The 23164-nt window shown below is 47.1% G+C and overlaps 1 protein-coding gene across 1 annotated transcript in view; it reads right to left on the bottom strand.

The window, feature by feature from the left end:
* Positions 1 to 23164, bottom strand: part of slc7a11 (solute carrier family 7 member 11) — a 199527-nt gene that overhangs the window by 144112 nt on the left and 32251 nt on the right. Inside the window, exon 3 of the mRNA XM_055643379.1 lies at positions 17678 to 17793. Within this exon, the coding sequence (XP_055499354.1) occupies positions 17678 to 17793 (116 nt within the window). The remainder of the gene's footprint in view (positions 1 to 17677; positions 17794 to 23164) is intronic.

Raw genomic sequence — 23164 nt, 5'->3', positions numbered from 1 at the left:
AACAGACTGTGGTCTGTTGGTGAGGAAATCCAGTGTCTAATTGCAGAGGGAGGTGGTGATGCCAAACCACTGAGTTTGGTGATCAAGCTGGCGGGGATGACAGTGTTAAAAGCGGAACTGAAATCGATGAACAACAACCTGATGTAGGAGTTGTTGTTGTCCAGGTGGGTCAGGGCAGAGTGTAGGGCCGCAGATATGGTGTCCTCTGTAGACCTGTTGGAGGCTGGCTTTGAGGCGAGCCAAGATCAGCTGCTCAAAGCACTTTGCGATGACAGGGGTGAGTGGCACTGGGCGGAAGTCGTTGAGACTCCCTGAAGCTGACTGTTTGGGAAATGGCACAATGGTTGAGGTCTTGAGGCAAGTAGGGACGACACCCTGGGCCAGTGACAGGTTGAAAATGTCAGTGAAGACCAGGGATAGTTGTCCAGCACATGCCCTGAGCACATGCCCGGGGATGCCATCGGGTCCGGCAGCTTTGTGCTCATTTACTCTGCTCAGTGCGCCTTGTACAGCAGAGGTGGAGAGACTGAAGGGTTGATCGTTCGGGGGTGGGGTAGTTTTGATGGCTGGTATTTTGTTGTCCCGGTCAAAACGATCATAGAAGTGGTTCAGCTCATCAGGAAGGGAGGACTTGTCTGGAGGGTGTTAACTTTATGGTAGTTGGCAATGGACTTAATGCCTTGCCACATGCATCTGGGGTCGGAGTTATTATGAAAATGCTCCTCGATCTGCCATTTGTATTTGAGTTTAGCGTTCCTGATTCCCTTTTTCAGGATGCCAGATCTAAAAGCGGCATCGCGAGCCTTCAGCAAGAGTCTGACCTCTCTGCTCATCCACAGCTTCTGATTAGGGAAGGTCTTTATCTGTTTATGGGTAGTGACGTTGTCGGTGCAGAATTTTATATAGTCCAAAACGGATGAGGTGTATGTGTTGGTTACACAAAAAAGCTGGAGAAACTCAGCGGGTGCAGCAGCATCTATGGAGCGAAGGAAATAGGCAACGTTTCGGGCCGAAACCCTTCTTTGGGTTTCGGCCCGAAACGTTGCCTATTTCCTTCGCTCCATAGATGCTGCTGCACCCGCTGAGTTTCTCCAGCTTTTTTGTGTAACCTTTGATTCTCCAGCATCTGCAGTTCCCTCTTAAACAACGAGGTGTATGTGTTAATGTCCACTTGGGAGTCAGAGGTTGCCTGAGTTGCAAATAGACTCCAGTCTGTTTGCTGAAACTGTTCCTGTAGTGCAGAGACAGCCCCCTCAGGCCAAACCTTCACTGTCCTCATGGTCAGTTTCACACGTCTGATGAGAGGTGTGTATTTGGGGAGCAGGAACAGAGAGAGGTGGTCAGACTGTCCCAGGTGGGGGAGGGGGAGGGCTTTGTAGGCTTCAGTGATATTAGTGTATACTAAATCCAGAATATTGTCTCTTCTGGTTGGACAGGAGACATGCTGATGGAACCTGGGGAGTACAGTTTTAAGGTTGGAGTGGTTAAAATCACCTGCAACAATAAAAGCCCCCTCTGGGTGTGCAGTTAGTTGTTTGCTGATAGCAGCTTGCAGCTCTTCTATTGTTAACCTGGTATAAGCGTCCGGGGGGACATAGACTGCCGTGATAACAATCGATGTAAATTCCCTGGGCAGATAGAAGGGCCTGCACTTTATCATCAGGTATTCCAGGTCAGCAGAGCAGTGACTACCAATCCTAACAACGTCTGTACACCATGAGTTGTTCACATAAATTCACAGTCCGCCGCCCTTGGTCTTACCGGAGTCCTTCGCTGTTCTGTTGGCCCTGAAGACAGTGCGCCCATCCAGCTCGATGGCGTTGTCCGGGTTGTTGTCGTTGAGCCATGTTTCGGTGAAGACCATGATGTTGCAGTTGGCGATCCGTTTGTGTGTGGTGATCCGCAGCCGTAGTTCATCGATTTTATTCACCAGGGACCGAACATTGGCGAGGAAAATGCTGGGCAGAGCTGGCTGGTGTGGGTTTAGCTTTAGCCTAGCCCGATAGCCTCCCAGCTTCCCACATCTTTGTTTGCGGTCTCTGCGCTGCTTCCGGGCACTTCCTGTCGGAGGAGCTAGCGCACTAGACCGCAGTGTCCTGATGATCTCCGGTGGTAGTTGGAGGCCGGTTAATATGCTGGTTGTGCACAGATGACCGAGATCCAGTAGCTCTTGACGGCCGTACAAAGTCTTTGCTCGACTGCTCCGAGCGAAAACTACGGTAATTATTAACAGAAAAAATACTATCTTACAAAAACTGTGGAGACGCAGAGCCTCGCGTTGTGCACGCATCGCCATCTTGGATAATACTGATAAGGAACTCTTAAATACTACAAGGCGTAACTTTGTGAGAGGTGCAAAAGAGACTAGACCAAGTGCAGACCCGTTGGGTCTGTTTCCCCAACGCGCGTTTGTGGGGGGGGGGGCTGCGGCATCACACTCACACTAACCACCCTCCAAACACACAGGTGAGGGGAGGGGGGGATGGGGTTGGGAGAGGGGAGGGTGAGAAGAGGGGAGGGAGGGGTGGGAGGGGAGAGGGGGAAGGGAGAGGAAACTGAGAGAGATTTGGGAGGGAGAGGATAGCGGGGTAGAGGGAGAGAGAGGGGGATGGGAAGGGGGAGGAGAGTGGGGAGTGGGAGGAGAGCGGGGAGGGCAGGAAGTGGGGGAGGGCAGGGAGGGAGAGGGGTGGCAGGGAGTGGTGCAAGAGAGAGGGGAAGGGGTGGGGGGAGATGGGGGTGAAGAAGGTTGGGGGAGGGGGGGGAGGAGAGAGGAGGAAGAGGAGGAGGAGAGTGGGGTGGGGGAGTGGATGAGAGAGGCGTGGGGGGGGGGGAGAGAGGGGTGGGGAAGGGGAGGAGGGGGAGGAGGAGGGAGGAGGGGAGGAGGGAGGGGAAGGAGGAGGGAGAGGAGGAAGAGTGTGGAGGGAGGGGAAGAGTGGTGGGGGGGGGGGGGGGGAAGTGTGGGATGGGAAGGGGGAGAGAGGGGGGAATAGTGGTGAGGGAAGGGGTGGATAAGAGTGCGGAAGAGGGGTAGGGGGAGTGGTGAAAGAGGCAGATATGAGTAGGGGCAGAGGTGGGGGGGAGAGGGGTGGGGGGGAGAGGGAGAGGGCAGAGAGGGGGTAAGGGAGGAGGAGAGAGGGGTGCGGGAGGGGGTGAGAGAGGGGTGGGGGTGGGGGAAAAGAGGGTGGGGGAGGGGGAGAGAGGGAGAGGGGAGGATGGAGGGGAGGGAGGGAGGGGGGAGGGAGGGAGGAGGGGGGAGAAGAGTGGGAGGGAGGGGAGGAGAGGGGAGGGGGCGGGAGGGGGAAGAGTGTGGAGGGAGGCGGAGAGAGAGGGGAAGAGTGGGGAGGGAGAGGGAGGGGGGGGGGGGGGAGAGAGGGGTGGGGAGGGAGATGGGGAGGGGTGGGGGGGGGGGGGGAGATAAGTGGAAGAATGGGGAGGGGGAGAGGTGTAGGGGGGATGGAGGAAGTTGGAGAGAGGGAGAGGGGTAGGGGGAGTGGTGGAAGGGGGCAGAGGGGTAGGGAAGGGGTGGGGGGGAGAGGGAGCGGAGGGGGAAGGGGCGGGCGAGAGAGAGAGAGGGGTGGGGGTGGGAAAGGTGTGGGGAAAGGGGGAGAGAAGGGGGAAGATTTGACAGAGTTGATGTGGACAAGCTTTTCCCTTTGAGAATAGGGAAGATTCAAAAAAGAGAACATGACTTCAGAATTAAGGGACAGAAGTTTAGGGGTAATATGAGGGGGGAACTTCTTTACGCAGAGAGTGGTGGCGGTGTGGAATGAGCTCCCAGTGGAAGTGGTGGAGGCAGGTTCATGGGTATCATTTAAAAATAAATTGGATAGGCATATGGATGAGAAGGGAATGGAGGGTTATGGTACGAGTGCAGGCAGGTGGGACTAAGGGGAAAAAAAATTTGTTCGGCATGGACTTGTAGGGCCGAGATGGCCTGTTTCCGTGCTGTAATTGTTATATGGTTATATGGTTATATGGAAGAGTGGTGGGGAGGGGGGAGAGGGGTAGGGGGGGTGGTGGAAGAGGGACAGGGGTAGAGGGCGGGGGGGGGGAGATGGGAGGGGTGGGGGGGGGAGAGGGAGGGGGGGTGGGGAGAGAGGGATGGGGGGGAGAAGGAGGATAGAGTGAGAGGGAGGGGTGAGGAGGGAGGGAAGGAGGAGAGAGGGTGGGGAGGAGAGGGGAGAAGAGTGTGGGAGGGAGGGGGAGGAGAGGAGGGGATCAGGTCCACGATGCCCAGCAGGGGAGGGAGGAGAGGATGGGTGGGAGAGAGGGGATGGGGTGGAGGAGGAGGGGGGGAGGAGGGAGAGGGGGAGGAGGAGGGCGGGGAGAGGGGGGGGGAGAGAGAGGGATGGGGTGAGGAGGAGGAGGGGAGGGAGGGAGAGAGATGTGGGGGAGGAGAGAGGAGGAGAGAGGGGTAGGGGGAGAGAGGGGAGAGTGTGGAGGGAGGGAGAGAGGGGGGGGAGGGAGGGAGGGGAGGGATGGGGTGGGGAGAGGGGGGGTGGGAGGGGAAGGAGGGCGGGGGAGAGGGAGAGGGGGAGGAGGAGAGAGGGGGAGAGCGGGAGGAGAGAAGATGAGGGGATGGGGGGGGGATGGAGGGGAGAGAAGGATGAGTGGGGAGGAGAGAAGGATGGAGGGGGAGAGAGGTGTGGGGGAGGGGGGGAGGAGGGAGAGAGGGGGTAGGGGAGGGAGGGAGATAGGGGGGCAGAGGGAGGGGGAATAGTGTGGAGGGAGAGGGGAGAGGGGCAGGGGAGAGGGTAAAGAGTGGGGAGCGAGCGGGGGGGGGGAGGGAGGAAAGGAGTGGAAATGGGAAGGGAGGGGGAAAGGGGTAAGGGGAGTGGTGGAAGAGGTCAGAGGGGGAGGGGTAGGGGGAGCGGTGGAAGAGGGACAGAGGGGAAGGGGGAAACGGGGTGGGAGGAAAGAGGGAAGGGGGTGGGGGAGAGAGGGATGGGTGGGAGTAGGGGGAGGAGAGAGAGAGGGGTGAGGAGAGGGAAACATAGTAACATAGAAATTAGGTGCAGGAGTAGGCCATTCGGCCCTTCGAGCCTGCACCGCCATTTAATATGATCATGGCTGATCATCCAACTCAGTATCCTGTACCTGCCTTCTCTCCATACCCCCTGATCCCTTTAGCCACAATGGCCACATCTAACTCCCTCTTAAATATAGCCAATAAACTAGCCTCAACTACCTTCTGTGGCAGAGAATTCCAGAGATTCACCACTATCTGTGCGAAAAATGTTTTTCTCATCTCGGTTGTAAAAGATTTCCCCCTTATCCTTAAACTGTGACCCCTTGTTCTGGACTTCCACAACATCGGGAACAATCTTCCTGCATCTAGCCTGTCCAACCCCTTAAGAATTTTTTAAGTTTCTATAAGATCCCCCCTCAATCTTCTAAATTCTAGCGAGTACAAGCCGAGTCTATCCAGTCTTTCTTCATATGAAAGTCCTGACATCCCAGCAATCAGTCTGGTTAACCTTCTCTGTACTGCATCTATGGATGAGAGAGGGAAGGGGGTGGGGGAGGGAAGGGGGAGAGGGAAGGGGGGTGGGCGAGAGAGGGATGGGGGGGGGGAGGAGGAGGGGGAGGAGAGGGGGAGGAGGAGGGGAAGGTAGGAGGGACATGGAGAGGGGGAGGAGAGAGTGGTGGGGGAGGTGGAGGGAGGGATGGGGGAGGGGGAGAGAGGTGTGGGGGAGGGGGGGAGGAGGTGAGGGAGAAGGAGATGGGGTAGGGAAGGGAGGGGGGAGAGTGTGGAGGGAGGGGGAGAGGGGTGGGGGGAGAGAGAGGGGATATAGTGGGGAGGGAAAGGGGAAGGGGGAACGGTAGGTACAGTCCATCTGTTCCCCATTCCCTATCACCCCCAATCCTCTTTCTCTATTCCGACACATGTGATGACGTGCTTTGACAGGCTGCGTGGGTGGGGGGGTGGGGGGGGGGGGTAAACATAAACACGACAACATTTAATCAGGAGTGGATACTTGGAATGAAAAGTGAATTCTCTACCGAATTGGAAACAATCTCGGCGATTCTGCGTCAGGTGTTGGCGTAGCAACAAATTAAAGGCTGGCAGCCAGAATTCAGGCGCGTGCGCGCACACGCACACAGAATTTTAAATAATAACTAGACTAAGTGGGACCCGTCGGGTCCCATGTTCACATGGGAGGGCTGGTCCCCCGACACAATATTCCACCTCTCCACCAATTCCAATATTGGTGGCCAGTGGGGGGGCTTTCTGGAGCTCTGGTATGGGTTCTTGGGGTGGCAGCTCACACACGACTGGTGGGCTGGCAGTTGACTCATGGCTATTCCTTGAAATTCCATTTCAAGCAGGATGCAAGGCCACCAAATTCAAATCAATTTTCCTACCATTTCAAGCAGGGTGCAAGGCCACCAAATTCAAGTGCAGTTTCCTAACACTTCAAGCAGGGTGCAAGGCCACCAAATTCAAGTGCAGTTTCATTTCACTTCAAGCAGGGTGCAAGGCCAACAAATTCAAATGCAGCTTCATACCATTTCATGCAGGGTGAAACCACCATAAAACCACACAAAACACCACACTCACACTTCAGTAGACATTCAGTGGGTTCAGTAAATTCACAGCTCAGACAGTCTCGACCTCTCCCTCCCCCATCAAGCAGAGACTGAGCCACACCCACACTTCCAGGTTTTATAACCCCTCCCCTTCCCACCGTAAAAGGTGTGGCCTTCATGGCGTGATTGACAGGAGAGAGATTCTCAACATTTTTTAAACACTAATAACACTTTTATTTTTCATTGATGGGAAGAATTATCTGCACCTGCTGAGCAGAGGGGGACTGAGTAAGATGGCCAAAAATCACAGCCGCAAATGGTAATCAATATCTAAAATCAATATACAGTGCAAACAGGACGTAAGTGCATTTGCAGTAGTGCCTTTTAACCGCAAGCCAACGCACCCAAACTGCCATTTGCAATTAGTGCCTTTCAACTTCAAGCCAAAGCACCCAAGCCACCATTTGCAGTAAGTAGTGCCTTTCAACTTCAAGCCAAAGCACCCAAGCCATCATTTGCAGTAAGTAGTGCCTTTCAACTTCAAGCCAAAGCATCCAAGCCACCATTTGCAGTAAGTAGTGCCTTTCAACTTCAAGCCAAAGCACCCAAGCCACCATTTGCAGTAAGTAGTTCCTTTCAACTTCAAGCCAAAGCACCTAAGCCACCATATGCAGTAAGTAGTGCCTTTCAACTTCAAGCCAAAGCACCCAAGTCACCATTTGCAGTTAGTGCCTTTCAACTTCAAGCCAAAGCATCCAAGCCACCATTTGCAGTAAGTAGTGCCTTTCAACTTCAAGCCAAAGCACCCAAGCCACCATTTGCAGTAAGTAGTGCCTTTAAACTTCAAGCCAAAGCACCCAAGCCACCATTTGCAGGCAGTGCCTTTTTACTTCAAACAAATCATATTTTCATTTTCAAACCACATTAAGGGGACACACAGTTGAGTAGACATGTGTTCAGTGGTATTCAGAGCTCAGAGAGACGTGACCCTTTGGCTTCATCCATCTTGCAGAGACTGAGTGAGGCACACCACTTCCTGGTTTTATAGTCTCTCCCCCTCCCTCCAGCAGGGGCAGCAGAGAGAATGGTGATTTAAAAAAAAAACATTAATATCTCTCTGATTTTTCATCGATGGGAAAAATCCTCTGGTCCAGGAAGGCGGAGGGGGGCTTTGAGCGAGGTGGCCAAAAATGACGGCCATAGGTGGCGACGTTCTCTCGGAAATCGCAGCACAGTGGGCCAAAAGCGGTCAAGATCAGGCTTTTAGTAATATAGATAGAAGATAGATAGATGTACAGAGCAATTTTTTTACACAGAGGGTTGTGAGTGAATTTAAGGCGCTGTGAGGGTTGGTGGTTAAGGCGGATGCAACAAGTAAACGGGACAATGGAGAGCCAGTGGATGTAGTGTACCTGTACTTTCAGATAGCCTTTGATAAGTTCCCATGCAGTGGGCAAAATTAGAGCACATCGTACTAATGGGGGCAGGTTATTGACATGGATAAAATATTGGTTGGCAGACAGGAAACAAAGAGTAAGGATTAACGGGTCCCTTTCAGAATGGCAGGCAGTGACTAGTGGGGTGCCACAAGGCTCGGTGCTGGGACTGCAGCTATTCACAATATACATTAATGATTTAGATGAAGGAATTATAATTAACATTAGCATATTTGCAGATGACACAAAGCTCGGTGGCAGCGTGAACTCTGAAGAGGATGCTATGAGGATGCAGGGTGACTTGGACAAGTTAGGTGAGTGGGCAGATTCAGTATAATGTGGATAAATGTGAGATTATTCACTTTGGTGGCAACAAAGGAAAGGCAGATTATTATCTGAATGGTGTCCGGTTAGGAAAAGGGGAAGTACAACAAGACCTGGGAGTCTGTACACAGTCACTGAAAGTAAGCATGCAGGTACAACAGCCAATGAAGAAAGCTAATGGCAAGTTGGTCTTCATAACGAGAGGAGTTGAGTACAGGAGCAAAGATGTCCTTCTGCAGTTGTACAGGGCCATACCTGGAGTATTGTGTGCAGTTTTGGTCTCCAAACTTGAGGAAGGACATTCTTGCTATTGAGGGAGTGCTGCGTAGGTTCACAAGGTTAATTCCCGGGATGGCGGGATTGTCATATGATGAAAGAATGAAGCGACTGGGCTTGTATTCACTGGAATTTAGAAGGATGAGAGGGATTCTTATAGAAACAAATAAAATGATTAAGGGATTGGACTCGCTAGATGCAGGAAACATGTTCATGATGTTGGGGGAGTCCAGAATCAGGGGGGCACAGATTAAGAATAAGGGATAGGCTATTTAGAACTGAGATGAGGAAAGACTTTTTGACACAGAGAGTTGTGAATTTGTGGAATTCTCTGCCTCAGAAGGCAGTGGAGGCCGATTCACTGGATGCATTCAAAAGAAAATTAGATAGAGCTCTTAGGGCTTGCGGATTCAAGAGGTATGAGTAGAAGGCAGGAACGGGATGCTGATTGTAAATGATTAGCCATGATCACATTGAATGGCGGTGCTGGCTCGAAGAATCCACAAGGCCTGTTAGCCTTTTTCTGTTAGAAGCCACAAGCTGCGAGCTGGTGCCAGTAAATCATGGTCCCAGATCAATATATCATATAAGGTGAGGTCGAGATGTCCTCCCAATTGTTAGAATGTATGAGAATTCTGTAAATAAACTCCAAGGTGTTGTAGTGCATTGTCTTGATTGGATAAAACTGCAAAGAGAATGTAAATAATGTTAATATTGTTGCAGGAATGTTATACTGCTGTTTAATGATTGGCTGAAGTACGAAGCTCTGGCTAATTGGTTATACTGCCAGGGGAAATGTTGCATTATATGATTGATTGACTTCCTTCCAGAATCTTCTGTAGAAACATTGTAATGGGATGCTTTGTAATTGGGTTGGGGAACTGTCAAAAATACTTTAATGTAATTGATAAGTGTGTTTGGCTTGTAAGCGGTGCCACCCCAATGTAGTTCGGCCCCGCAGGGTTCATGGACCTATAAAAGGTAGCCCCCACTAGGATCGTTGTCGATCCTCTGGAAGGGCGCTTGGGACTGCGTGACCTTTTGGAAATGTCTGCTTGCACGAGGCTGAGGACTTGGCCAGGCAGAGAAAAGGATCGAACATGCGGTGGTTAGGTATTGTATAGGGGATTCGTTGTTCGTTCAAAAAAATAAAGTTTAGTGGTCCAGTGCTTGACTCAGTGCTTTACTGAACTAGACTAAAGCGGTTAAGCTTTAGGAGCATAATTACACAGGGAATAGGGGGATATTGTTTATGTGCAAGTAGACAAGATTTTATCTTGGCATCGTGTTTTGTGCTGTACTGTTCTACAATACAATAATAATACAATACAATAAGGTTTATTTGTCATTTGAAATTCACATGAAGTTCAAACAAAATTTGGTTTCTGCAGTCATACAAGAAAAGAACCAAGACACACACCAACACAATTTACACAAACATCCATCACAGTGAATCTCCTCCTCACTGTGATGGAAGGCAAAGTCTTGTCTCTCCCCTGCTCTCCATTCCTCTCCTGAATCAAAGTCAAAGCCCCCGGCGGGCGCTAACAAGTCCCACGGCCACTCAAAGCCGCGCCGGGCGGTGTAAGGCCCTGCTCCGGGTCCCGATGTCGGAGCCCCGGCGGGCGCTAGCAAGTCCGCGGCCATTTAAAGCCACGCCGGGCGATGTAAGGCCCTGCTCCGGGTAACTCTCAACCCCGCAATTCGAGCGGGAGAAGTCGCCGTTGCCGGTGCCCCGCAAAGCACACCGGGGACCCGCGAGCTCCCTGTGTCACCATCCACCGGAGTCGGGTCACAGCAGCGCACCACCGCAGCTCCCACATGCCGAAGCCGGCCAGCTCCACGATGGTAGGTCCGTAGCTCCGTGACTTGAGCCCCCAGGTCGTTCCGGTTGGAGGCCGCTCCACGGTGCTAGGCCCCAACAGCAACGGAGACCCGACAGGGAAAAGGGTCGGGTCCCCTGACAGGGAAGAGATCTAAAAGTTTCCCCCACCCACCCCACCCCCCCCCCCCCAACCACACCCCCCCCCCCCCCCCGCCCCCCACACACATACACAGTCAAAAAACCCACACAAACAGGACAATAAAATTAAAAAAAGACAGACGGACTGCAGAGGCCGCTGCGACGTTGGTCGCACCGCCAACCCACTATGTTCTATGTTCTATGACTATGTTTTAAGTGCATGTTTTCACACACAACCAAATATCTAGGGCTGACATATCTTGGCAGAGTCAAAGAAAAGATATATAGCTAAAAGCTTTATGAGATACTTGGGCCAACTTGTGAAAAGTGGGAGAAATGGACAGGATGATACGATATGATAGTTTTATTTATCCCAGGAGAGAAATTGATCTGCCAAATCATGAAACACAATATAACCATATAATAATAACAACCATATAACAATTACAGCATGGAAACAGGCCATCTCGACCCTTCTAGTCCGTGCCGAACACATAATCTCCCCTAGTCCCATATACCTGCACTCAGACCATAACCCTCCATTCCCTTCCCATCCATATAACTATCCAATTTATTTTTAAATGATAAAAACGAACCTGCCTCCACCACCTTCACTGGAAGCTCATTCCACACAGCTACCACTCTCTGAGTAAAGAAGTTCCCCCTCATGTTACCCCTAAACTTCAGTCCCTTAATTCTCAAGTCATGTCCCCTTGTTTGAATCTTACATGAAGTTCAAACAAAATTTGGGTTCTGCAGTCATGCAGTTATACATGAAACATGAAATTAAAGTGACGAGTGAAAATAATTGGGGATGTGCAAAGATTGGGGGGGGGGGGGAGGGGGGGGTAGGTTAACTATTTTAGCCTACCTTTACTATATCTATCACCACACATATTAGGGGGATGGAAGGGGTGTAGGTTAACTATATTAGCCTACCTTTACCATATCTATCACCACACATATTATGCATGCTGCACATTCCATATGTAGTCCAGTCCGGATCTTCATCCCTCCCCAGACTATTGATAATGGCACTTCACCATCCCACGGTCAGACTTGATTCTGACTACGGAGACGATAGCATGTAATGTTTCTTCCGCTTGTGTTACAATAATGGATTATGAGTTGTTACTCCTGTGTATGGGTCTCATTACACAACATAGTGTCAGAAGGTTTGGACCCCTTATTTGCCTAGTTAGGTTCCAGTTTGTTTTAGTTTTTTTTTTTCCATTCTGTTTGTTATTTCACTATGGCTGTTACATTTCATAAGCCTGACCCACATCTTCAAAGAGGACTTCACCGTATATATCTGTGCAGCACATCATGCTGCTGCGCCAGGTATTCGTGCATTTATTCTCCTCAATTTGGCTGCACAGAAGCCATTCGATGTGCACGCCGATTCCATTACACTCCAGCTCAGGTTAATCCCGTGGCTGTATAGGTCGTTCTGTGGAATCTATAGATGATCCCGACTGCCTAATGAACAAGTTCAGACAACTGTGTGAGTTACGCACCAATCTCTTAATGGAGCGCCACAGATTTTTTTTGTGCACAGCCAGAGGCAAGGTGAGCCAGTCGAAGCCCATATCAGTTCTTTAAAGCACATCTCTAGCCAATGCAAGTTCGAAAACTTCTGTGATAGTTTCATTTGTGACAGGCTGGTATATGGTATTCTCAATGACAAGGTGCGAGATTAACTTATACGTGATGCAGACCTCACTCTGGAAAGGTATGAGAATCGCTGTCATTTTGCAGAGTGACAAACTCTCACACTAAATCTTTGAGACCGGGTCCTCATTCTGCTTATGATGTAAATCTTGCTGGCACATTTTACCATGCTCAGCGCCAGCCTTCAGAAGTGCCTGTCAGATCCAATGCCGGATTTACCAATGTGGGAACTGTGGAGGTTCACATGTTGGCATTTGTGAACAAATGCCCTGCTTTTGGAAAAAGGCCATTACTGTAAACGTAGAAATAACTTCATCCTCTGCTGTCGCTTGCGTGGGAATAGAGTTGAGACAAAGCAATCTGTCCACCTGCTACAGTCAGAACCTTCCCACTTAACGCCAAGAGCAATCCCTCTTCCTAACGAGGCTGTGCTGCCTACTATCGATGGACTGAGTGTCAACATACATTCCTTGTCAGAATTGTCTTGTAAACACATAGATCCCATAATCACCCTCCTTATTAACGGTGAGAATGTTATTGCTAAACTCAACACAGAAGCTTGTTGCAATGTCCTGTCCTTATCTAAGCTCCACAGGATTCGGAATGCTGAAGTCATAAAACAAACTACTGCTATGTTACTCCCTTTTGGGGGAGGTGAGGTGCACCCTGTTGGGAGAGTCGAGCTACAGTGCCATCTAGTGTCACGTGTATACAATCTGAGCTTCTTTATTGTCCAAGAGAAAGTGACTTCTCTGCTTGGCATTGATGCCTGCAATGACCTAGGCTTGGTCACCTTTGGTACAGCCAGTTGTCTGTCCTGCCCACGGGGTTCCCCATGCCATGCAGTATCGCGTACAAAAATAACTCAACAGGATGGAAACTCTAGGTGTGATTGCTCCTGTTGCTGATCCATCTGACTGGGTCTCAACCATGGTCATAGCAACAAAAAAGAATGAGGAAGAAATACAGATTTGTATCAATCCTAAAGATTTAAACACTGCCATTAAACAACCACACTATCTCATGTGCACAGTGGAAGTAGTCGCAGCGCAGCTGGGCAAGGCAACAGTATTCTCAGTTCTAGATGCAAAGAATTCATTCTGGCAGATTCCTTTGGATCACAATTCTTCCAAGCTAACCACTTTCAGCACACCTTTTGGACATTACAATTTCATACGCATGCCGTTCGGCATAAACTCGGCAAGTGAAGTATTTCAGCGCACCATGGAACAACAATTTGCTGGTTACCCATGCTCAATTATTGTTGTTGACATTCTCATTGCTGGACAAAATAGCCAGGAACACTGTGCAAAATTAAAGAGGGTTCTAGACCATGCCAAGGAAATCAACCTCAAGTTTATCCCCCTAAAGTGCAATTTCCAGGTGAGTGATGTGAACTACGTGGGTCATGTATTCACCAATGACGGTCTCAAACCCGATCCATCAAAGACTATTGCAATCAACGAGTTGCCAGCACCCACAGATGTAACCAGCCTGCAGAGATTCCTTGGAATGGTAAGGTACTTGGGGAATTTCAGCGAACTATCAGCCCCACTGCACCAGCTAACTCACAAAGATACTGTATGGTCCTTGCATGAGCAACAGCAGAGGGCGTTTGACACTCTTAAACAACAGATGTCTTGTGCCCCCACCTTCACTTACATCGACGTAAAGCTGCCTGTTACACTAACTTGCGATGCCTCCCAGTATGGTTTAGGAGCAGCCTGCCTCCAAAACAATGGTGATGCTAACAGACCTGTTGCCTATGCTTCACTAAAACTGACACAGGACAATGCTACGTTCAGATTGAAAAGAAACTGCTAGTGGTCGTTTTCGCCTGCAAGAAATTCAATGACTTTATCTTTGGAAAAACAGTCACAATTGAAACAGACCATCAACTACTGATCTGCATTCTGAACAAATCGATGCATGCTGCTCCATCACGTCTCCAACGTATGATGCTACAACTACAGAAGTATGACATTACTCTGATTTACAAATGTGGCAAAGACATGCACTTGGCTGATACTCTGTCACGCGCTCCACATAAGACCTGCGAGAAAAACCATCAACGGATGATGACAGTTTCGTTGTCATGATGGTCTCCTATGTTTCTTCTTCCTGTTTGGAAGACCTAGGAGCCCAGACTGGTGCTGACAATTCCTCACGATTACTCTCCTCTGTCATACAGCATGGGTGGCTGGAAAAGCAAAACAGAATATCACTCCCAATTCGGCCCTTCTTCTCCGTTTGTGACGAACTGGTACAACAAGAAGGTATTATCGTAAAGGGCCACAAAGCTGTAATTCCTGACTCCCTACACAACAATGTGCTTTGATGCCGACCATGGGGACAACCAGGCGCAGAGGCGACTATTCTAAGAGCGAAAGGCATGTTTTTCTGGCCTGGACTGACTTTTGTGCGTGAGAAGATACAGTCCTGTGCGATGTGCAACAGTTTGGCACAACACCAACCAAAACAGCCATTTCTCTCATACCCAGTTCCTGACCTCCCATGGTCCACTGTGGCAACTGACATTTTTGATTGACATGGCAAACAGTACCTGGTCTTAATCGACTCCTTCTCCGGATGGTTTGAAATTGATCTACTCCATAGTCCCACCTCCGCAGCTGGCACGCCACTTCTCTGTCCACAGGGCTCCCTATCAACTATCTTCCGACAACAGCAGTCAATTTACCAGCCAGTACTTGTAGATCATTGTCTTCAAGTACCAGCACCAGCTCCCTATCATCCTGATCAAACAAGAATACTTCCACCCCCATCAAACAGCCCCGGACCAATCATACCACCGCTGCTTGCCACTCCTGCTCCAATCGTTGCATCTACGACCACGCCACCTCGACTCCTGCCAAGGTCTCAAGTTTCGCCGCCGGCGATGTGGCTTTATTCTCCTGCTCCTGTTCTACCACCGATCTCATCTCCGGTGAAGGGAGGAGATGTGGGACTGAACCATACATGTGCAGGTCGCACCTGCAAGCCTAACCCAAAGTACCAGGATTACATTTGAACTGCCTTTGGTGTTATTCCCTTCAGCCTACTTTATACTTACCACATGTAATCAGTGGTACATATATTTTGCATGTTGCGGTGTATTCTTAACATTTAATTATCATAACTATTTTATTATGGGTTAATTCCTTAAGAGGAAGGATAGAGATTGACTATATTAGCCTACCTTTACTATATCTATCACCACACATAGACACCACACATCACCACACTACATATTCACTATATCTATCAGCACACCCATTATGCATGTTGCACATTCCATATCTAGTCCAGCCTGGATCTTCATCACTACACTATTGATAACAGTACATCACCATCTCACGGTCAGACTTGATGCTGACTACGGAGACAATAACATGTAATGTTTCCTCCGCATGTGTTACAATAAAGGACTATGAGTTGTTACTCCTGTGGATGGGTCTCATTACACAACAGGGGGGAGAGAGGAGTCAGTCTAGCCCGTGACAGAAGGGGGGAGGGGGGGAGTTGTTCAGTTTGATAGCCATAGGGAAGGAGGATAATGTATCTAGGTGGAACTAGTCTGAAGGTACTCCTCAGGTTGACCAGTGTGTCATGGAAGGGGTGATTTGTATTGTCCAAGATGCTCCACAGTTTGAGGGGAATATGTCAAATGATGAGACCATAAGAAATGGGTTAGTAGGGCAGTTAGAGACGCATCTGAGAGTAAAGTAGAACTGTGGATCACTTTGAAAACAGTGTGAGTCAATGTTATTGCAGAGGATTTAACATCCTGCATTTATAAACACATGGAATAAAATAGTGAGGCCTCCAATCCTATATATCCTTCATTCCATCCATTCCTCCCATCACCTTCTGTGCAACAAAATCTTTATCTCTCCCAGTTCTGACAAAGAATCTTGGACATAAAATATTGACTAAGTTTATCTATCCACAGTTGCTGACTGGCTTCATGAAGATGATGGCACATTGGGTCTCATGCCCTGAACTTCTCTTCTTCCTTCAAACCAGGAGCAGCATTGAGGTTTCATCACTCATGTCATTTGCTCTATTAAGACCTCAATATTCCTGTGAAATATAGGTGTGATTGTGCTCTTTGCAAAATGTTATGTAAATAAGTCGGCAAATAGGGTAGCAAGGTGGTGCAGTGGTAGTTTTGCTGCCTTACGTGGCCAGAGACCTGGGATCGATGCTGATTACGGGTGCAGTCTGAACGGAGTTTGCACGTTCTCCCGTGACTGCGTGGGTTTTCTCTGGTGCTTCAGTTTCCACCCTCATCCCAAAGATGGCAGGTTTGTAGGTTAATTGGCTTCTGTAAATTGCCCCTGGTGTATAGGATGCAAAACTGTGATAATATAGAACTGGTGTATGGATGATCGTTGGTCAGTGTGGACAGTGGGCCGAACCGTCTGTTTCCATGCTGTATATCTTATCTAAACTAAACTAAACCAAGTCACGTTGTCAGAGGACAATGGATGCCATAATACAGTGTAAGAACATGCACAGTGAGTTCCTTACTGTGGACATCCAGAATATACATCCAGAATAAGTATATCCAGAATATACATCCTTGCTTGAAGTTCCCATGTCATGGATCTGTTATTGTAAGTAGAACTTGCCTATACTCCAGCATAATCCAAAGTCACGTTCGGCAATATTCCAGTAACATTTTGTAAGCCATAGTTTGGAATAGTACATACCTCTGAAATGAGGCCTTTAAATCTCTTTATTTTAGTAAATTACAGAGCCTAAGGCATACATGGGAAATGCTTCCGTGGATACATTCATCATTCAAGCTGCAGGAACATTACTGTGCATTACAAAAGCAAAAGATTGATGGTGTTCATTGTTCAGGGAAGCCAGAAGTATGTTATTTAACACATCACAAATATTATAAAGTAAGCAGAATTGATTCAATGAAAAAAAGTGCAGTGGCAGTAATATTTTGTACATTTCTGTATATATAAGTGTGGTATCAAAAACTTCTGAATGTAGCAAACATTTTATAGCTAATGAAATACCTTTGAAGTGCAGTCATGTCTATAATAGAGAAATGCAGACATTTCATGTTTCCCATTCCCCCCATCTCCTTCCATCTCTATCCACATTTCACCTCTTCTATCCTCATCTGTTCATTTCACACTTCTTGTTGTCTTTGCATCTCTGGCCTTTGTCCAACTATCTGCCAATTAAAACTCCCCCCTCCCCCCATCACCTGTATCGACCTATCACTGGCCAGGCTTCCCACCCACCACCTCTCTTCCAGCTTCCTTTCTCTTCCAGCTTCCTTCCTCCCCACCCCGACTACAATCATTCTAAAGAAGGGACTTGAGCCAAGATGTCACCTCCCCGTGTTCTCCGGAGATTCTGCCTGACCAGCCTGGTATTTTACATAAATGACAATACTCGAACTGTTGAACAGAAACAAAAGTAGCTTCAGAGATGACAATGCAAGAGAACTTACTGATTCCAATCGTGGTGGTGATCTTAACCGCAATCTCTGGAACTCCACATGGCATAAATAATGGTTGCAATACGTACTGACCGAATGCCAAAGATATAACAGCAGTGGAGGCAGGTCTGCACAGAAAGCAATGTGATAATATTATTTTTGGTGAAGTACAGGTACAATAAAAATCTTACTTGCAGAAGCATCACTGGCACATTGACTCAGCCAAACAGAAATTATACTCAAGACCCTTCTTCAGTTAAATCAGAGTGTTATTTTAATTATCCATGAGTGTTCCCAACAGAAAAAGCTAACTAATAGGAGCATGCATTTTGAAATTCAATTGTGCTGTGTTTGATTTTGCCTCCTTAAAAAAAAAAGTGAAGGTGGTGCATGGTGAACATTATGATTGATGGAGAATCTCCTCCTCCTCCTGTTCATTCTCTATATGTCGAATATATCCTACAAAAGAGTTGATGATCTTCCAGCAGCTTCCAGCTCTTAATTGTCCCAGCCTACTGCTCAGGAGCTTCAGTCCTGTTTTCAGGATATCTTTTGACAATGCCACTTCATTCGTTTGTAGATTAATTGGCTGGGTATAAATGTAAATTGTCCCTAGTGTGTAGAATAGTGTTAACGTGCAGGGATCGCTGGTTGGCACGGTCTCATTGGGCCGAACGGCCTGCTTCCTCACTGTATCATTAAACTAAACTAAACTAAATCTATTCCTTTCCAGACCTTGGCAAATGCACTTTCCACACAGAGCTGCATGATGAATACCCACCAGGTCTGGTTTGAGAGCCGCATGCAGTGACCATACAGGAAGGGTATGACAGGGAAGGACCTACTTGCCACACGGAACAAATGTTAATTTTTCTTTAAAAATTGCAAATATAGAATATTCAAATGTCCCTTTTACAACACAAGCCACTTTGTTCCAATTGCATAAATTTACATTATATCAGCAGGAATTCAAATTGTCTTTCATGTGTCCAATCTGTCTGAAGAATGGTCCTGACTTGAAACGTCTCCTATCCATGCCTTCTAGATATGGCTCCGGACCTACTGAGTTACTCCAGCACTTTGAATTGGCTTAGTAACCCAGTGTCTTTGCACCTCAATGTGCAGTTGAACAGTGGGAGGAGGCTAAGTTGTGGCCTTTCCCACAGTCTATGCTGCAGCTGTATTCAATTTCAGTGCACCCCTTAGTACATAGTCCTGGACCTTGTATTGTACCAATCTGTAACAGTAATTTGTGGAAGTTCCTGACACTGAAAGGCACTGCAAGTTTCAGGCACAGCAAAGTCCACTTTGCTGTGCCTGAAACTTGCTGTGCAGCAAGTCCTGTGTTATGCAACTGTACAGAATGCAGCTTGGCAAAGGCCCCTACATCCTTTGTCAGACATTCTAGCCAAACATGTATCCCAGAAGGGGATGGATAGCAGCCATCTCAAGGATAGTGCACAGTGCCATTAGCACTCCAGCTACTGAACGCACAAAGGGACTGTAAGGGGGCTCCTTCTTAAATCTGTTGAGACAGGTCTTGGTATCTGTTGAAAGAATAAATAATCTCCTCTGACTACATTCCTTGTCAGATGCAATCTACTTTCTCAACCTCTTTAAGTTGAATGTGATTTACGAGAAATAAAAGAAAATGTGCAGGTTTACATGTCAGCCCCATTCCCGAATGTAAAACATTTTGGAAGATATACCGGGATTGATTGAAAGAGGTACAATAATTGCTGTAGAAAAATTGTTTTATAGCATTAATTCTACCAAACATTGAGATAGGGAGTGTTTTCCAATACTGAATATTCTTATGTAATTTATTGCAATGGCACCTGATTTAATTTTAAGATATATATTGTAATGTGAAACAAATAATCATTTTTGTAACATTATACATCGCTATTGAAGAGGGATGTTGTTTGAAAATTAAAGTCCCCAAAAGATCAGGATATCGCTAAAGATCATTGTGGTCATGTTATTTCTCATCTATGTGATTAAACATTTTAAAATTATATATATATTTCTTCTACTACAATCAAATGCCACAGCACCAAGTGAAGGGTTGGAAACATTCCCAATTCAAATTCAGTACAACAATGTTATTGGAAAGCTGGACACTAGCCAGTGCAGGGAGGTTGGGTGACTGTTTTATAAACAAAGGAGTGCCTCTTGATAAATCTTGACAAAATTTGTACAATTTGTTCCAATGTCTAGGTTAAACCTAGTTCAATTAGACGAGATTTCTGAAGGTGTGCTGACAATATCATGCGAAGCAACCATAATTTCCGGCGACAGCTGGACGTACACTGCCTTCCAAAGATGTGGATGTTATCCCTCTGTGTCAGAACTAATGCCTGCAGTGCCTGGAAGCACATTAAAGTAGCAACATGCCTAAATGGTATTGAGAAGTAAGCAGAGAATGGGGATTAATGGATCATTTTCATTTTGGCAACCTTTAACAAGCAGGGTGCCTGAGGAATCTGAAATGGAGCTTCAAATGATTAGAAACTACTGACAACAGAGATCACTGGCCTTCCCTGCAAGGTCTGTCGTGGTTGTCCCAGACCCTACGAATAGCTCCCAATGGAGAGGTGAGCCTGAGTATGGCCGAGATCATGGACAGTTGAGGGGATGGAGTGTGACTGTGGAAAGGGTCCTAACGTGCAGAGGGAATGCTGGTGGGAAAGCAGATAGGAGAGCAGACGTAGCACAATGGGGTCAGTTGTGGGGACAGAACATGGTAGACACACAAATCTGGACTAACTCAGTGGAACAGGCAGCATCTCTGGATAGAAGGAATGGCTGATGTTCCAGGTTGAGACCCTTCTACAGAATAGGCCCAGGTGTGCAGACAGAATGTAATGGGAATGCTGCGGGTGTGCGGGCAGAGTGGAATGGGCAATGGCCTGGGTGTGGGGACAAAATGGAATGGGAATAGGGCCAAACATGCAGACAATACGGATTGGGAATGGGACCAGGTGCAGTGAGAGATGTGGGTGGTTCTAAGGACATAGCACAGTGAGGATAAGATGAGACATATGGATAGAGAGTGGGAATGGCACATAAGTGACTTTTGGATAGGTATATGCACATGCAGGGAATGGAGGGATAGGGATTATGTGCACATAGATAAGAGATGGTCTTGGCATCATGTTCGGCAGACATTGTGGGCTTAAGGGCCTGTTCTTGTGCTGCACTATCTTCTAAGCGGCCTGGTACATAGAGAGAGCTAAGTGGGGGATAGGCCTAGTATACTGAGACTGCAGGGTGGAAAAAGCACTGGGTATGCAGACGGAACGTGGTGGCAATGGGGCCAAGTGCATGAGAGAGTTGGGGCAGGAGCTTGGCAAAGAACGTGACATGGACACTGGAACGTGGCTCTGCCCGGCAGCCAAGGAGCAGAACAGTCCGGATTGGGAGCTGAAGACTAATATGAGGCTAGTGCATAGCCATGTGAGGCGAGAACTTAAAGGAGTGTAATGGCTGAAGAAGTAGGGTGCGGAGAGGGAGTGGAGGAGAGGGTGATCCATATAAGGATAAGAGGAAGTTAGGAAGAGTGATCTGATCATGTAACCACCTCGCACGTCACTGAATGGCAATTGTTGCAAAGTGGATCAAGATCTAGGAGGCTAGAGTGGACAGCAAGAGGAATATATAGTGATCACAAACCATCAGGGGGCATGGATTATAGATACAAAAACCTGGAGTAACTCAGCGGGTCAGACAGCATCTCTGGAGAAAAGGAATTGGTGACATTTTGGATCGAGGCCCTTCATCAGGAAGGATGTCCAAGCAGATGAGCCAGCCCCTGGTGTTAATTAAAATAATAGCAGCATTCAGCAATAATAGAAGCATAAGTTATTCTTCTTCTCACTCCTTTTCGAGCTTGTACAGACACAGAGTTGGACATTGGAAATTTGCTTTTTGTTCTTTTCATTGCTTGTAAATATTGATTGTAATGTCCAATTGTTTGATAATTTCGATTGTGTTACTATTAATGTCTTTAATGTCTTTACTTGCTCGGAATAAATAAAATAAATAAATAAATAAATAAATTCAAGGCCCCAATTGTACCAGCATCTTGCTCTGATTTCTGATGGCCTCATGAAGAAAGAGCTGATTCTTAATAATAAAACATTTCAGGACATAGGGTAAACAAAGAAGTTGTAGATGAACATTTGTTCCACAATGACATTTTCTGTAAGGTTAGTTTACAACCAGATCAAGCCTTGGCTGTTGAAAATCGAGTCAACTTAGCATTCTGATCTAAAGATGGTATGATCTTTTGGAGTGATACCTTCTAGTTGTCGTTCTTTGTGTCTACATAATAGATTTGTTATGCCCTAGCAACCAGGCTCAATCATGATCTCCTTTGCCGCCTGTGTGGTCTGTGTGTATAATCTCCCATTAGTGGGAGAGTCCAGGACTAGAGGTCCTAGCCTCAGAATTAAAGGACGTTCTTTTAAGAAGGAGATGAGGCAAAATTTCTTTAGTGATAGTGTGGGGAATCTGTGGAATTCTTTGTCACAGAAGGCTGTGGATGCCAAGCCAGTGGATATTTTTAAGGCAGATAGATAGATTCCTGATTAGTACAAGCATCAGAGGCTATGGGGAGAAGGCAGGAGAATGGGGTTAGGAGGGAGAGATAAATCAGCAATGTTTGAATGGTGGATTAGAATTGATGGCCTAATTAGAATGGCCTAATTCTACTCCTATCCCTTATGACCTATATACATACTGTGAACTGTCCTATGAGTGCTTAGATAGTTTTTTTTTGTTTGTTTTTTTTTTTGTTTATTTTATTAGAAGTTAATACAGCACAAAACAGTACAGTGGCACCTAATTTTAGGTGCCAACTATGTAATACCGTAATCCATTCTATGTACAACCTCTAGTTTTATGTTATAAGAAAGAAGTAAGCAGAACAAGAAAAAGAAAGCAATAGAAAGGGGAAAAAGTGGAAAAATAGATGGTAGAGTAGAAAAACGTGAAGTGTGTATATAAAAAATACAAAAAGGAAGAGAGAAAGAGGAAAGTAGAAATAGAAGAGAAGGCCCCTTAAAAGAGAATTTTTCAAATCTGTATTCGGAGATGTAGCTCTATCCGCGTCATGAACTGAAATCAGCAATCCTTACGGCACCGCTGCATCACATGATTCCAAAAAGTCGATGAAAGGAGACCAACTCTTTAAGAATTGGTCATATTTATCTATTAGTCGGAGTCTCATTTCTTCAAGGCGTGCTATGTCCATCATATTCCTAATCCACATTTTAACAGTGGGTGTGGTTGTATTTTTCCAAAATTTAAGTATCAATTTCTTTCCAATTATTAACCCATAATTAAAAAAAACATTTTGATCTTTATTTAAATTGGTATCTTCTCCTATTATTCCAAATATAATCCATTCCGTTTTGGGTTCTATTCTTGACTTGAAAATCTTTGTAAATATATCAAATATATCACTCCAAAATTTATTCAACTTTGTACATCCAA

Source organism: Leucoraja erinacea, chromosome 1 (genome assembly GCF_028641065.1).
Source record: "Leucoraja erinacea ecotype New England chromosome 1, Leri_hhj_1, whole genome shotgun sequence".
Taxonomy (NCBI): Eukaryota; Metazoa; Chordata; class Chondrichthyes; order Rajiformes; family Rajidae; genus Leucoraja; species Leucoraja erinaceus.
Note: the sequence above shows the minus strand (reverse complement) of the source record. Positions and strands in the feature narration are given on the sequence as shown.